At 33.2% G+C, this 15,035-nt stretch overlaps 1 protein-coding gene across 1 annotated transcript in view; it reads left to right on the plus strand.

Moving 5' to 3' along the window:
• BMP5 (bone morphogenetic protein 5) overlaps window positions 1-15,035 on the plus strand; it is a 114,628-nt gene that overhangs the window by 48,251 nt on the left and 51,342 nt on the right. Inside the window, exon 2 of the mRNA XM_081033287.1 lies at window positions 8,140-8,332. Coding sequence (XP_080889413.1) covers window positions 8,140-8,332 — 193 coding nt within the window. The remainder of the gene's footprint in view (window positions 1-8,139; window positions 8,333-15,035) is intronic.

Below are 15,035 nucleotides of genomic sequence, written 5' to 3' on the forward strand. Positions count from 1 at the left end.
TAAGTATTTACTATTTGCTTGCCTGTGGTAGGTGATGCTGATTAAAAAAAAAATATCCTGTCATTAATTACTAGGATGTAGAATGCATTGATGAGATGACAATACTAGAAAATATTGATCAAGTCCCAGGAAACTCTTACTATTTCTCAATATCCCACCACTGACCCCCTAGGTCCCATAATGTGCAATTATAATAAACTATTATTCACTACTTTGGCCATAAAGCTTTCATATTTCTTTCCATCCAAAAGAATGCTTTTCTCTACCTGGAAGCTCAAAATGATCTCCTCTTAAAGACTTCTGCACAATGTTTTGTTTTTCCTTTGTTATTCTGCCTTACATTAAACATATCCTCCATAAGCCTCACCACACTTATACATACCTGTACTTTTTCATGTGTGTTTCTTATCATCACTGTCGCTTTGCTTCTTATATCTACTTAACTATTAGAGTTTAGACCAGAGTAGTTAACCTATAAATATTTCAGGGTGGAATAAATGTAGAAGTATCACAGTGGCTATTTTTAAGGTGATCAAGATTAATATATAAGTAAAGTGATAAAGAGAAAAGCAGTCCCCTGACAGCCTGGAGATGGACTAGACCAGTCAATTAGACCTTGGAGTTGTTAGGAGGTGGCCCAGCACTCACAGTTCTCCTGTGGAATACAAACAATTACACAGAACACAGACATTGGACAAGACCACTCTGTGACCATCAGGGAGGAAGTTAAAAATAGGTCTACTCCACAATCATATCTGAGCACAGATTAAAAACAAGAACATTGTTCAAATCTCGTAAATGATCCTTTCCTGGGTAATATTAGTGACTTTTCCTTCTTTGCCAATTACCAGCTTTATTCTACTTCTTTTCTTCCCACTTTCTAGAAAAAGTTATTAAAATACCAATTAAAAAAAATTGCCTCTGCTTCCTGAGGGCGCCCGTTTCCAGAGCAAAACCGTGCTTCTGATCTTTGCCTAAATCACTTTACATAATCCCAGTGAATCCCTTCTAACACGGTTTTACCCAGGCTCCCTATGGCATCTGTCCAAAGACCTGTGTTGAAACAAGTCAATAAACTGATCTGTGTTCATCTATAGGTATGTTTCCAGTGCTCTATTGTCCAGAGCATTGACACAAGGTAGAAAGAGAAATTGAACACACAGGAGGAGAAAAGTTGCTAAGCATGATCACAGGAAATTGGGAGCAAGGCTCAAGTGGAAACATTGGCTCTGGAATGAGAGAGGAAAACTTTTGCCCTGAGACAGAAGTAGCAGTGATTACTAGTTGAAATTCTGGTGCACTGAACATTAAATTTGGAGTCTTAAGACCTAGAAACTATTCCTGGCTTTGTAGTTAACTCACTTTGTGACACTGAGAAAGTTATGTTTTTTACTTGTACTGTGGAGAAGATAGTGGAGGCTCTATCTTATTGTATCAAATAAGGGAGAAGAAACAAAAAATTGAAATATATTAATTTTATGAAATGAATTAATTTATTGTTATTGCTTATTAACTTAATTATCGAATATGTCCATTTGCATATTAATGGTCGATATGTATAGCTGTTATCATTATATTATTCTAAATAACCACTGAGGGCTAAGTGCTGGGCCCATCCAATCTAAGGAGGCCAGGTAGACCATAAGACATCTTCATCCCAATTCCAAAGCTTTTTATACAAGATTTAATTTTTGAGTGTGTGTCCCTAAATTGCTTATATTTTTAAAAGCAAAAAAAAAAGATCATTAAATTTTGTAAATTTCAAAATTATAGTTACTCTATTTTACATTGATTCAGGAAATTAATTTGTTTACAATATTTAAGTAATTTAACCATCTCACCTTCTTTTTGAGATTTCATTCTTTATAAAACTGTATTCATGAAGTATTTTTAAGTAAGACTATTTTAAGTACAGAACATTTTATATTCAATTGAAATTGTTCTTTGAAACAAAACATTCAGGGGGGACAATTTTCTCTCCTCCAGATCACACATTGCTGTGGTGTTAAGAGGCTCTTAGGGTTTCTGGAATCTGGAGTTTACCACACTCTCTGGGATGGTTATCCATTCAAAGAAACATGTATGTGCATTCACTTACCAATGAATAGGCCTTTATAGGACCAAGTTTGTGTTTCTCAGTGGACTAGTAGGTGAAGGATGTCTTGTGAAGTGACACATATTAGTTGTCACATGATATCTTTGCTTTTTTTCCTTTTCCTTTAAAATGCTACAAAGATAAGTAGTAATTCTATGAGTAATCCCTTAATGATTTTTTGCACTCAGCAACAAACAATAATGTGCATTCTTTCAACAGCTGGCTAGGCTCCTGGGAGAATGCTATCTTTGCCTTGTAGCTACTGATTCTATTTGTGTCTTCCAAATTATAGCCCTTGTGTGGGAGATTAAGACTGATGGCCCATGAATGCATCTCCTTAAAAATGCAGATAAATCACTAAATAGATAAAGCTGCAATGGTCTGTTAATTACTTCCACTCTTCAGATGTTGTGGACATGAAAATATTTAGACGTGATATTTCTGTCCAATTTCTATTAATGGTAAAGTCATTCACAGAGGTGTTTGTTTGGAAAAAAGAGAGACCGCAATCAGTCATTAACTTATGTTAAGTTATAGCTCAACAATAAAAGGTTTCAGAGTATGTCTTTAACCATAAGAAGCTTAATCTTTGTAGAACTTTGGCAATTTAGAGCACTTAGAATGCAGTCCAATGCTTATATAAACGCAATCCTGTTTCTTTTCACTATCAGCCCATTAATCATGGAATGTGAATCTTTTGATTCATATTTTATCTCTTGTATGCTTTGATGTTGCCACTTTTTGAAGCCAAAATGTAATAATAAATTCATTCTCTGATCCTGTCCGTGTAGGTGAGCTTTCAGTTTTTCTAGGTAGTTTACACAGATGGAAAACTTTAGAGGAAGAAGGAAGTATATTCACCATAATCATTATGATTGTGTTTTGAGTGATGAGCTGTATAAATATTGTTGACTATTTGATGGTTTATTTTCAGTGAGGTTGGGTGTATGTATTTGCAGTAAAGCAACTCTTTTTAATTTTTGTAGAGAGCACTGTTGACAACCATCAGCTCAAATAAATAAGCAACCCAAAGTTGATGGACTTATTTCATTTTAATGGTGATATTCATTAGCTACGTTAAACAATCTTCAAAACAAGCATGCATTATAAATTGCAATGGGAGAAGAGCGTGTGGCATTAATTATAGTGTATGTGTGACTGTTCGGCAAATTATAGCCTGTTAATCTTCTCAGTTATATAAGCAGATATGAAAATAGTCCAGGCAAGTCATTGTGTTCTGTTTTAAAATACAATTTTCATAGGTGAATTGATACAGGATATGTGTTGTAAATCGAGTTTTATTTGTTCCTAATCTCTCTTTTCCACTTCACATGAGGGAAATTATAGCCTATGGTATGGGATTAAAGAATTGGTCTCCCCACTAGAGAAAAGTTTTAACCTCCTGATCTTAGTATGTTGTAACACTTTGTCATTCTAGCTCCTGGACAAGTCTGGGTGTACTTGAATGAGCTAACCCTCCATTTTTTTGTTTTGTTTTATTTTATTTGTTTTTCTTTGTTTTGTTCAGTAATTAAGAGTCTCTTCTACCACCAAATAGGAATGTAATTATGGTTTTTATGGAGTCTTGCATATTTTAATCTAGTAATTTCATCAGAAATAATAAAGTTTTGTTTAATTTTTTAATTTTTTTAGGGAACTCATGGTATTTAGTTGATGTAACGTGTAAATTAAAGTGAACTAAAAGGAACAAGTATTTAATATAATACAAATTTAAAAAACCCAAGAATAGTATACTTTAAAAATTTTTTGTATTCTTGTTTACTTGTTTGTCTTTTAATCTTCCCAAGCCATTTTCAATTTCAATGGGTTATAGTGCACTGTAATATGTGGAGAAAAGGAATGTTTAATATTGAACAAAATTATCACAGTGTAAACAAGGCATGGATATCTCCTATGAAAAGCTAACATTTAGGAAATGTAAAATGTGTGTGTATATTATTTTTCATCTGTTTTAAGAATGTTGATTCTGGTAGTCGATCTGATGGGTAAAAGTTTGGAATGTGAAGGGATCCAGCTGGTGAGTTACAATTATTTTAAAATATGGTTGTAGTAAAAGGATGGCTTGCATACTAGTATAGATATTATATAATAATTCAAATTATGGATATAGTCACTTATTTATTCATGAGAATTTTTCTTAGATAAGAAATGGAATCAATATTAAATAAATGAATATAATACAACACTTGCTAAGGTAAAGATTGGAAGGAATGAGTTTTAGAAGAATGAACAGAGTCCAGAAAGTATGGCAGCCTCTACAGAGTAGCAGCATTGAAAAGTATTGAAAGAAGATCAGGTTTCCTCAGTGATAATTAGATTAAAAAAAAAAAAGACTGAATCCAGGAAAAACAAACAAACACAGTGTTGTGATGTTGAGAGTTTGGAAATTGAAATTTTGATCCTGAGATGAAATCTGCTCTATCCTAATTATGCATTGTGGTTTCTTGAGTAACTTATAGAAATATATGGGCATAAGTAAAGTTGTGCAGATTAAACAAAGTTTGTGCCAAGTAAATGAGAGTTAAATAAATTATCAAATCTTCAGTCAATGGGAATGCAGCAAGATGATGCTGAGTAAAAGAGTGGAACCTGATTTTGATCCATTTATACAGTTCTTCATTCAACAAATATTTGCTAGAAGACATCTTCCGATTAGGCCTTGTGTTGTGTTAGATGAGAATTATATATTGTTGTTCAAACCCTTGATTGTCCAGCCTGTTCACCTCTTTGTTTGTGTACTGCTGAGAGACATTGTTTGAATATACTAACAATGAACCAGTCTCTACGTACAGAACAGTAGGATGCCATTATGTAGGTGACACGGGCATTGGACAAAGATTTATAATGAGCTTTAGAAGACAGGCATCTGTTACTTCCTAGCTGTCATCACTCAATTTCTCATTCTTAAGCGAGGGATATTAATATTTGATCCTCTGAAGCATGACTCTTTGTGGTAACTGAGATTACCCTGTGAATATTTGTAAGCACCATTAGAAGTGCAAGGCTATATAAATATGTTTCATTCCATTATTCCAACATGTCCTGTGTAATTCACTAGTGAGATGATAATTCAAAGCAGGGGGATATAGGATTTTGACTTACTGGACAAATCTGCACTGCAACCTTATTCTGTGTGGTATATTTAATATAAATTTTTATTAAACTTTTAAAAATTTGCCCCCTTTAGGGGTTAGGTTAAATAGCCTGGATTAGAAAACTGAAATTTTATAATAACAGCTGAAATTCTAGCTTTCCACTTTATTACATTAACATGTCACAGGGGATTCTGGAACAGTAGATGACTTTACATAATATGAATTCAAAACTCATCTGCATTATCCAGGTGCATGCTTTAGATTGGCTCTTAACACACTCATGACTCATCCCTTATTTCTAGGACTAGCGTTTTTTATGGTCTAAGTTTCAAATATAAAATTGATTGTTCATGAAAAATTGAATGATGATTGTTGTCACCTCAAATTTTGAATGTTGACTTTCAGAATAGAGAAAATATACTTCTGAATGGCTGGTTGGTGTATATATCATAAAGCATGGAACTCCTTAAGCAGAGTCTGGGACAGTGCCATCTAGTCAAACATACGAACATTTCTGCAGCAAAGCAATAAATATTCATAAAAGGTGGAATAAATAGAGACTTTAAATAACCTCAAATCAGTTAATTTCCAGGTTTTCTGCCAAATGAACTTGAAGCCAAACTTTTAGTTTTCAGAGCTTTTTGGATTTTGAACTTGTGAATATGAGATTTTCGATCTTTATTAAAGCATAAATACTTCATAAATTATGACAAAGTAATAATTTATAAGCAGAAGCAGCATATTTGGCACTTTAGAACCGTGCTTGGTGGCATCAAATACTTCGGTTCAAACTTTTTGGCAGGGTATTTATTCTCTATGCTGTCTCAGTTTCTTAATTTTAAAAATGAGCATAATAGTAGAGCCTACCTCATAGGTTGTTATGAAGTGTAATATGTTAATATTAATAAAATGCTTAGAACAGTGCCTGGCATGTAATAAGTGCTATTTAAAGCTGTTTCATAATGCTTCATATGAAACATGACTGTTTCATAATGTCATCTACTTTATTTAAATTAAGATCAGAAAAGAACAAGCTTACATATAATTAAATTTAGTTCTCTGTAAACAAAAGTTATGGCTAGTTTTAATATTCATACATGCACTTTCAATTATGAGATACCCAGTTTCTAGGTATTTTCTAACCATATATTTTCCTTCTCCAATGGCTCAGTCAAGAGAAAGAAAAATGCACAGGAAGGAGACATGTTCACAGCAGCGTCCACTATTACCAGCAGAAGTTTACACAGAGAAGAGGTTTAAATTATGCACCAAAATAGGATCCTAAAAATGAGGTTATGTTTCTTATTTAGGGAAAAGTGGATTAATGATCTCCTTGGGAATGGACCTCACTTAGGACCAAGATAATGATATTTTAAGAAAACAGAACTTCATGAGTTATGGGAGGTGATGTTTGTCTGAGCCAGACAGCCCAAGAGCGCCATCCTTTCCTAGCTCCGCAGAACAAAATGCCTCCAGGTGTAGGTTACATTTTTCTCTTTGCCGACTTAGGTATCTGAGGTAGAGGGTGAGGATGAGCTCTTTGCTCTCTGAGACCTCCTATTCCTTTGGGGAAAGTAAACCAGAGATTGTTTTGAATGATGAAGACAAAGAATTGTGGGTTCCTTTGTCATGAGCTTTCTCTTAGACGTGGAACCTATCTGTCGCTGGAACAGCCTTGGCTCCCACAGTCACTCCTGGAAGGTCATGGTCCTCTTCTCTCTTCCTTAATCTTAACCCTTTCTCTAGTTTAAGATCCCAAGTTTCATATATTTATGGCAGTGTTGACGTAATTTCAATTAAGAGGTATTTTGTATCTTAACCCAATTTTTGAACCTGGTGAATTCATTTATACAACTTTATACATGTTTTTATCTTCTTGTAACAAAATTTTATCAATGAAATGTGTCACTGGAAACATTTAAAATTATTATAAAATTATTATTGTACACAGTGTTTTGACCTATATTATCCCAGATATCTGAGATTTTAAGAAACACAAGTATACTGAGAAGCTTAACTCCAAATGATATTACATTACTAAAAATGAGCCCTTTGAATAGATAGTTCTTTAAGAAAGTTTTTGGCACTCAATAGATACAGACAGTATCCAATAACAAACTATATTACAAAGCCAGATTCATAATATGCTGGACACCTACTGCCCTGAATTCTTCAACATTCCTTAATATTCCCAAGAGGAAAAGTTCTCTGACTTTATTTGATAGGAAGGTTGCTGAAGGGTGTAAATGTGTTCCCCTTTAAATTCTGAGTAAGAACAGACAGAAGTCTTTGGGAGGCTTTATGCTGTACCACAAACAAAGAATTTGAACTAAACAATCCATAAGTAATAATGAAAGTGCATTTAAAAAAGTCATTTGCTGAAAGGAGAAGAAAAACTCTTTTGGGGAAGACATTATAGAAATGATCTCCATTCTGAAAAATGAACTTGTTTTATTTACTTGACTTCTAAAATGTCGTAAACACAGTCCTTATGTGCCTGCAATTCCTGAGTCTTCCTTCCTATTTTCCTCCCTTGGCTGTGCTAAATCTCACCACTGACTTCATCTGGAGCTCTGGAGGTTTCTATAACATATTCCTAATTTCTTTATGAATCCTTCTGTGTTTTGGTACTTGATGCATACTAGTAATCACTTTACAACCTTCACTTTTAAAAAAAAGCATTTTGGATAGCCTTTCCATTTAGGCTGCAGGAATTTATATAAAACCACACAAGTTATATTGCTTTTGAACTAACGGTTGTTGGTTTGTGGGATTTCCTTCAACTAGATACAGGTATGGGTGAGTCTGTGGTTTTAGTGTTTTCCCTGTTTTATAATCTGCTTGTTTGTTTTAACCTTCAAAGCTAGATAATTTATCATCAATTTCCATATTTTATAAAAAGCTAACTTTTTTATCTCTTTTTTTCAGTTGAAAGGGACAAGGATTTTTCTCATCAGCGAAGGCATTACAAAGAATTCCGGTTTGATCTTACTCAAATTCCTCATGGAGAAGCAGTGACAGCAGCTGAATTCCGGATATACAAGGACAGGAGCAACAATCGATTTGAAAATGAAACGATTAAGATTAGCATATATCAGATCATCAAGGAATACACAAATAGGTATGGACTTTATATCTAATTTATTTTAGCAAACAAATGATAATTGTAGTAAAATCCATTGATAGCCCATGTGATCTGTCAAATTATGTTTTCTTTGGGTGCAATGAAAGTCAAGACCAGGTACAGACACACTAAGGAAAACTCATCTGAAAAGTGCCTTCTACATTCCACAGCTATGCCCGACTCCTGACACCAATCTGTGTGCTATATTGATTGATGCTTCCCAATATATGTTTTCCAGTCATCTCGTCTCATTTTATAAATGAGAAAACTTCCATTTTATTCTGCGCACACAAAATTTGTAATTAAGATGATTTAAATCACTTGGTGTTTTGATGGAGAAGATCAGCTTTGTTTTTCACTGGTATAAGTGTAACTCGTATGTGTTAGGTGTATTTTGATGTAAGACGTATTTGCAACAGTTTCTCCAGTTAATCTGTGCATCTAATGCTTCTAAGATACTTAATTCAAAATCGTCCAAAAATGGACAATCTGAAATATTAAATGTATGAAAACCTCACTTGATAATTACTACAAATGAACTGTCAAATAAAAGAGTAAAAAAGGAAGCTTAGCAGTGTTTTATTATCTTTCACCCAATGAAAAAAATCATTTGTGTAACACCTTTTACAGTTGATTTTGACTTTCATTGGAGAGCTCTTGACATTTTTTTTTTTTTAACTCTTATTGAAATGTTACGTTGAAATGAAATCCATTTCTGGTAGCTTCCATTCATCAGATCAAGGTCTTCCCTCTGGTGAAATACTATGTCTTATTTTGATGAGACAAATATTTAAAGACAACTATCCTGTCCCCTCTAAGGGCCCTCCCTTTCTCTTCTTGTTGAATATTTCTAGTTCTCTATGTTTAGATTTGTCTTGGTTCTAGAGTGCCAGAGTTTCCCAGCGAATGTTCCATGGATCACTAGTCCCTCACAATATTCAGTGAAGCAAAAAATAAATAAGTGAAATGTCTGAGGTCAAATATATTTGAAAAGGCTACCTGTTGGACCATCCTCTAGGAAATTCATAAAGCGTATCAGAATATTAGAGACTTGGAAAGGCTGGTCTTTCTCGAAATTGACTACACAACCTTTTTTTTGGGTGTGTAATACTTAATATCCTATGAAACACTGGTTTAACAGGACATAATTTAATAAATACTGGTCTATATACATTGTTATTTTAAGAACAGTATTCCCAAGGCAGAAAGTTCTGCGTTACTTTCTCAGCTCTAACCCTTACTAGCTATTTGTCTATGGGTGAGTTCTTTTGTTTGTTTGTTTTGTTTTTAAATCTCAGTTCAGTGGTTCCATTTATAAAATGGGGATACTAACTTGTTTTTCTTAGAGACAGGGCCTGGCATATTACAGTTCATATAATATCTTAAATGATATCTTTCAAAATTAAATGACTAGAATTGAAAATAATACTTTAAAATATTTTTCTATGTCTATTCTCACATGTGGATTGTGAGATCCTTAAAAAAGGGATAGTATCTTAAGTAATTTTATTTATTTTTTTATCCCCAGCACTATGATTTTGTTTTGTATGATTTAAAGTTTTGAAACCATCATTACCTATGACTAGGGTACTTCTTCCATTAATATATGCTAAAATTCTTGAATTATCTTTATTTTTTGTCATTTACATATTATTTTTATGCATGTTGAATTTGTACATGGTTATATAATATCACAAGTACTTTTTTTTTTTTTTACAAAAACTGTTGAAATACTATGTCTCTATCCTCTGCAATATATTTATTGATTTTTTTTTATGTATAGACTTTTATGTTGATCACAATTAAAGGTCCTAACTTGTATTTAGGTCTATTTTTCTATCTTTTCAGGATATTTTTGAAAATTCATTGAACTAGCTACCCTTTTGAGCTTTCTTTCACCTCTATTTTCTAAGTGTGTGAATTGCATAATTTAAGACATGATAACAATGATGAAAATAAAGGACTAATAGAAGAGTCTATGCATGATAATTTGTAGATTTACGTCTGAAAGAATCCATGCTGATTTTTATTAATAATGCATTATGGACTATTTATGGGTATTGATGCTTAGCTTATCATATTTCATAGTTTTGGAAAATTTTATTTCTCTTAAAAATAGTACATCTGTCACAATAATTTAGTGGTTACCAGAGGGTAAGGGGGTGGGGGGTGGGTGATGAGGGTAAAGGGGATCAAATATATGGTGACGGAAGGAGAACTGACTCTGGGTGGTGAACACACAATGGGATTTATAGACGATGTAATACAGAATTGTACACCTGAAATCTATGTAAATTTACTAACAATTGTCACCCCAATAAATTTAATAAAAAAATAGTACATCTGTCTATCTTGAAAATTTGGTATTTCTCTAAATATACTGATTTTAAAAATATTACTTTCAATATTTCTGTAACTATATCTACATGCTCTTTTAATATTCTTGTATGTAATCTGGCTAAGCCTTTACTTATTTTAACACAGTTTAAGTCTACTCTAAGATCTAGGATTTCATTCGTATTTTCTCTAAATCTTTGAAAAATGATTTGTAAAATCTGAAGTACACATATATCTTTGATTAATATACTCTTGCTTTGCCATTCCAAACTCCAGGATGGCATAGATTGGATACTTTCCTATACAATTTGTTGAATATTATTTTGAAAATTTCAATTCAGTAAATTCAATACAGTATTAATTCAAGTCTACCAAGTTCACAGTTTTGAACATTTACTGTTAAGTACTATGACTAAATTATTATTTTCTTCCTGTAGGGTTATGCTATACCTATTGTCATCTGTGGTATTCATTTTTGCTAATGTGGATGGGCTTTTTCCTTCAATTATATTTTCAATCTCTGAAACATACAAACTCACATTTGAACTTCACATTTGAATTTTACGTATCACTGATCTGGTGAGACACCTCTGGCAAAATGCCTTTCTTGTCTTTGAAATACGCATTAATTCATTGCCAGGCATTTACTAATCTGCAGTGTGAGCAAATGGAATCCTGTGCCCTATCATTGTCTACAGGTCTAGGATTCACTTTTTCAACTCTATATTCTACTTCAAAGATAGATATTTAAGGGACAGAAACTATAGCAACAGCACATAGGCCTCAGAATATTTCAAGTTTCTACATAGAATTCAAATATCACCGTAGAATATAGTAATGTATAACTATAAAAGCATGGACTTTGGAATTCCCACACAGGGAAATTTATGTACATCTTGGAGTCTCAGTTTATAATTCTGAAAAGAATAAAAAACAAAGCTAAGTATTTCAGAACAATAAACAATATTTTGGATTATTTGGGTGACATTAGGGCTTATCACAATACAAAGACCATAGCTGATACTTAAACACATCAGTCAACATATATTCATATAGCTTAACAGGAACATCTATTCCACTAGGGTTTAGAGGATATATACATAGGGTAACCATAAGTAGGTGGTTATTAAAATAACAGGAGCTACTGTTTGATGACATCTACTTTTATGTAAATCTGAAGTAAGCAAAATAATGCTAGATGCTTCTACTTAATAAAAAAATTACCTGGTCCTCAATTCATACAAAAGGATTTGGTATGTTTTTAAGCTAATAATGAGATGAACACCACCCAACTTACAGCAAAACCATTGAAGCTATCTGTGAACTCCTTCTTGAAAACATAAGTTTTAGATAAAGAGTCGAACTCTTCTTTAAAATACAGTTGAAGAGGTGTGGGATTGGAGGCTGTTTATTTACTATTTATTTTACAGAAATACCAGAGATGTAGAAATATTAGATAAAGTTTCATATATAAATAATAATCACAATAGTTCTGTTTATAATTGCATAAATGTGAATATTTGAATTTCAAATAGAAAAGTTACACCCCGTTTCCTGGAAAATGGAAATGCTATACTTAATATAACAATTAGAAGTTGTGTTTTAAAAATATTTAGTAACCTTGGAAAGTGCAAATATTATAATGTTAATTGACTAAAAGCAGGAAACCTAATTATATACATTATTGTATTAATTTTAAATAATTTCACAGAGAAAATAGATTGAAAGGAAACATCAAATGCTTATTATAGGCTTGTGGGTAACTTTGAGTTTTAATTCTTCCCCCTTTCTGTACTTTCTAAATTTTTATAATGAACATTATTTTTATAATCAGAAACAAGCATAATTGTAATTGAAAGAAAAGATAATGAAACAACTTTATGATACACATTTCTTTACAAAATAACATTTCTACTTCTCTAGGTAGAGAGGGGCAAAAATCAAAAGAAAGAAAAACAAACCCCAGGATATAAAAATAACGTGCTCTTGTTTTTTCTTAAGCTATGGAAAGCATTTTTTCCCACATAAAGTGAAGATGAAAAATATCTTTTTTATTTTCTTTATTCTATAGAAAAATTTTCTGCCAGTTGGAAATCTTGACTTTAATTCTTGAAAGTGAGGAGAAATAGATTAAAAAATTCTTCAGTTCTATATCATGTGATCACAGTTAAAACTAAAAGAATTTTAATTTGAAAAGTAATTTTAAAATCCAATTATTATTATTTATTTAATGCTGATTATCTGTGGTTTCGTATATTTCTTAAATCAAGAATTGAAATGGAATAAGAAGAAATTAGTACCTCTGGCCATTTTGAAAGCGAGGGTCACCTTTTTAAAATGTCTATCTTTAAACTTGTGGATTTTATCTACTTAGTATTTTGAATTAAACTCTGAAACAATTGAAATTTCAGTGCAGACTGTACTCTTTAATGCAGTACATTTCACAATGCATACATGTGTGCGTATTTTTTCCTTGCAGTCATTTAGACTGTTGGTTTAGATATGTTTTATATTTAAGACATTGTCTGATCTATTAACCATCTAGTCTATGAATTCTTTGATAGTGTTATGTATCAAATAAGAAAAAGAGAGACCCATTATGTCATCTCTTTTCACATTTATTTATCTTAGTGAGGCTGAAAACTCTTAAAATTATATATTTTATTCCTACCATCTCCCACCTCCTCCATTTATCCCTACTCATATTTAAACGTGTGCAATTTAAAGGACTGGTCTGATATTTATCCAAATCTTTATTTTTCTTGGTTAAAAGTTAACACACTTTGCATCATTTCACTTATTTAATCTTTTCATAAAGGCTGACAGCCCCAAATTCTGTATAGAAGGCATTGCTCTTCAGTCACACCTCATATATCTGGCGTTATTGGGAAATGAGGTTTCCACATGATTGAATTTTCCAGATAATTCAGCTGAGTTCGGCATGCTTTTGCTGCACGCCTACCATGTGGCAAGCACAGGGGACATAGGCCTAGTAAATAAGATCTCAAAAGCTCATAGCCTGAGGGCTGGGGGCTATGGTGGACCTGCCGCTCACAGACTTTCATAACTATAATACAATGTGCTAAGCACTATGATGTAAGTCTGCACTAAGTGTTGTGGAAACACAAATGAAGGGAAAATTAATTCTTCATGTGGGAAGGTGAGGGAACTTAGGGGAAGACACTGAGATGGATTCACTCTTAAGTTGGCTCTTTCAAGATGAGTAAGAGAGAGAGGTATATATCCTAGTAGAAATATTCCTAAGTGGTAAAATGTTTAAATGTATAAAAAAAACCCAAACAATGCAAATAAAATTATCGATGCCAGTAATACTACTACTAAGAATAGCAGCCAGCCTTTATCCATTTAACGGGCACTCACCATGTGTCTGGCACTGTGCTAAGTGCTTTACTTGAATTAATTTTTTCACAAATATATGTATTTATATATTCCCCAAAGAAAATCTGCTACGTATAATTCAACCTTTTCCTAATGTTCTGCTATGAATATAAATTTCTGTACTCCATTGTAAAAACATTTTAAGCTAGCCTGCTCGATGTCATTAGCCACCTTCACTACTTGGATATATTTAGTTAAGCTGTCATCATTCCAGTTCACAGTCAGCTTCATATTTACATCATCTCCCGCCTCCTGCTTCCCTAAGATTTGTGATTCTTCTGTGGACATACTTCAGAATGTACATTGACAATTTCTACTCAGGAAGATTTCATGGGCTCTTGAGAGCAGTGTAGCAGAGTGAGACCCTCGGATGGTCGATGATGTTTTCTCTAAGTATACAGGACAGCACACAAGCACAGCTTGTGTTGGTAACAGGCTGTATTTCAGTGGCTTTCAACTGGGGTGATTTGGCCCCCAGGAGACACTTAGCAACGTCTGCAGACATTTTCGGTTGTCACAATTGGTGAGGTTCAGGGGATGGAGTGCTATTGGTATCTAGCAGGTAGAAATGTTGAAGGAATGGAGGCTGCTACTCAGCCTTCTGCTATGGACAGGACAGCTCCTCCACCCAATAAAGTATGATCTGATCTAAGATGATCTTAACGCTGAGGTAGACAAGTCCTGTTCTGGTAAAATTATAAACCTAAAAAATGGGAATAATTTGTGCCATAAAGTCAAGTTTTCCTTGATTATTTTATATTTTGGGTCATAAAAGTGTTGCATGGAAGAGCTGTTAGGAACTTGCATAGGCTACATTGCTCATTCATTAGGGGGCCTTAAAAGTGGCTGGACTATCTATATAATATAGTCTCACTTCTTTGTTTCTTGTTGAATGAAGAAACCTCCTGTGTGTATGTGTATATATATCCAGTAGACATGTGTGGTTCTCTTTGCAAGGGAAAAA

The sequence above is a fragment of the Rhinolophus hipposideros genome, assembly GCF_964194185.1.
Source record: "Rhinolophus hipposideros genome assembly, chromosome: 3".
NCBI lineage: Eukaryota > Metazoa > Chordata > Mammalia > Chiroptera > Rhinolophidae > Rhinolophus > Rhinolophus hipposideros.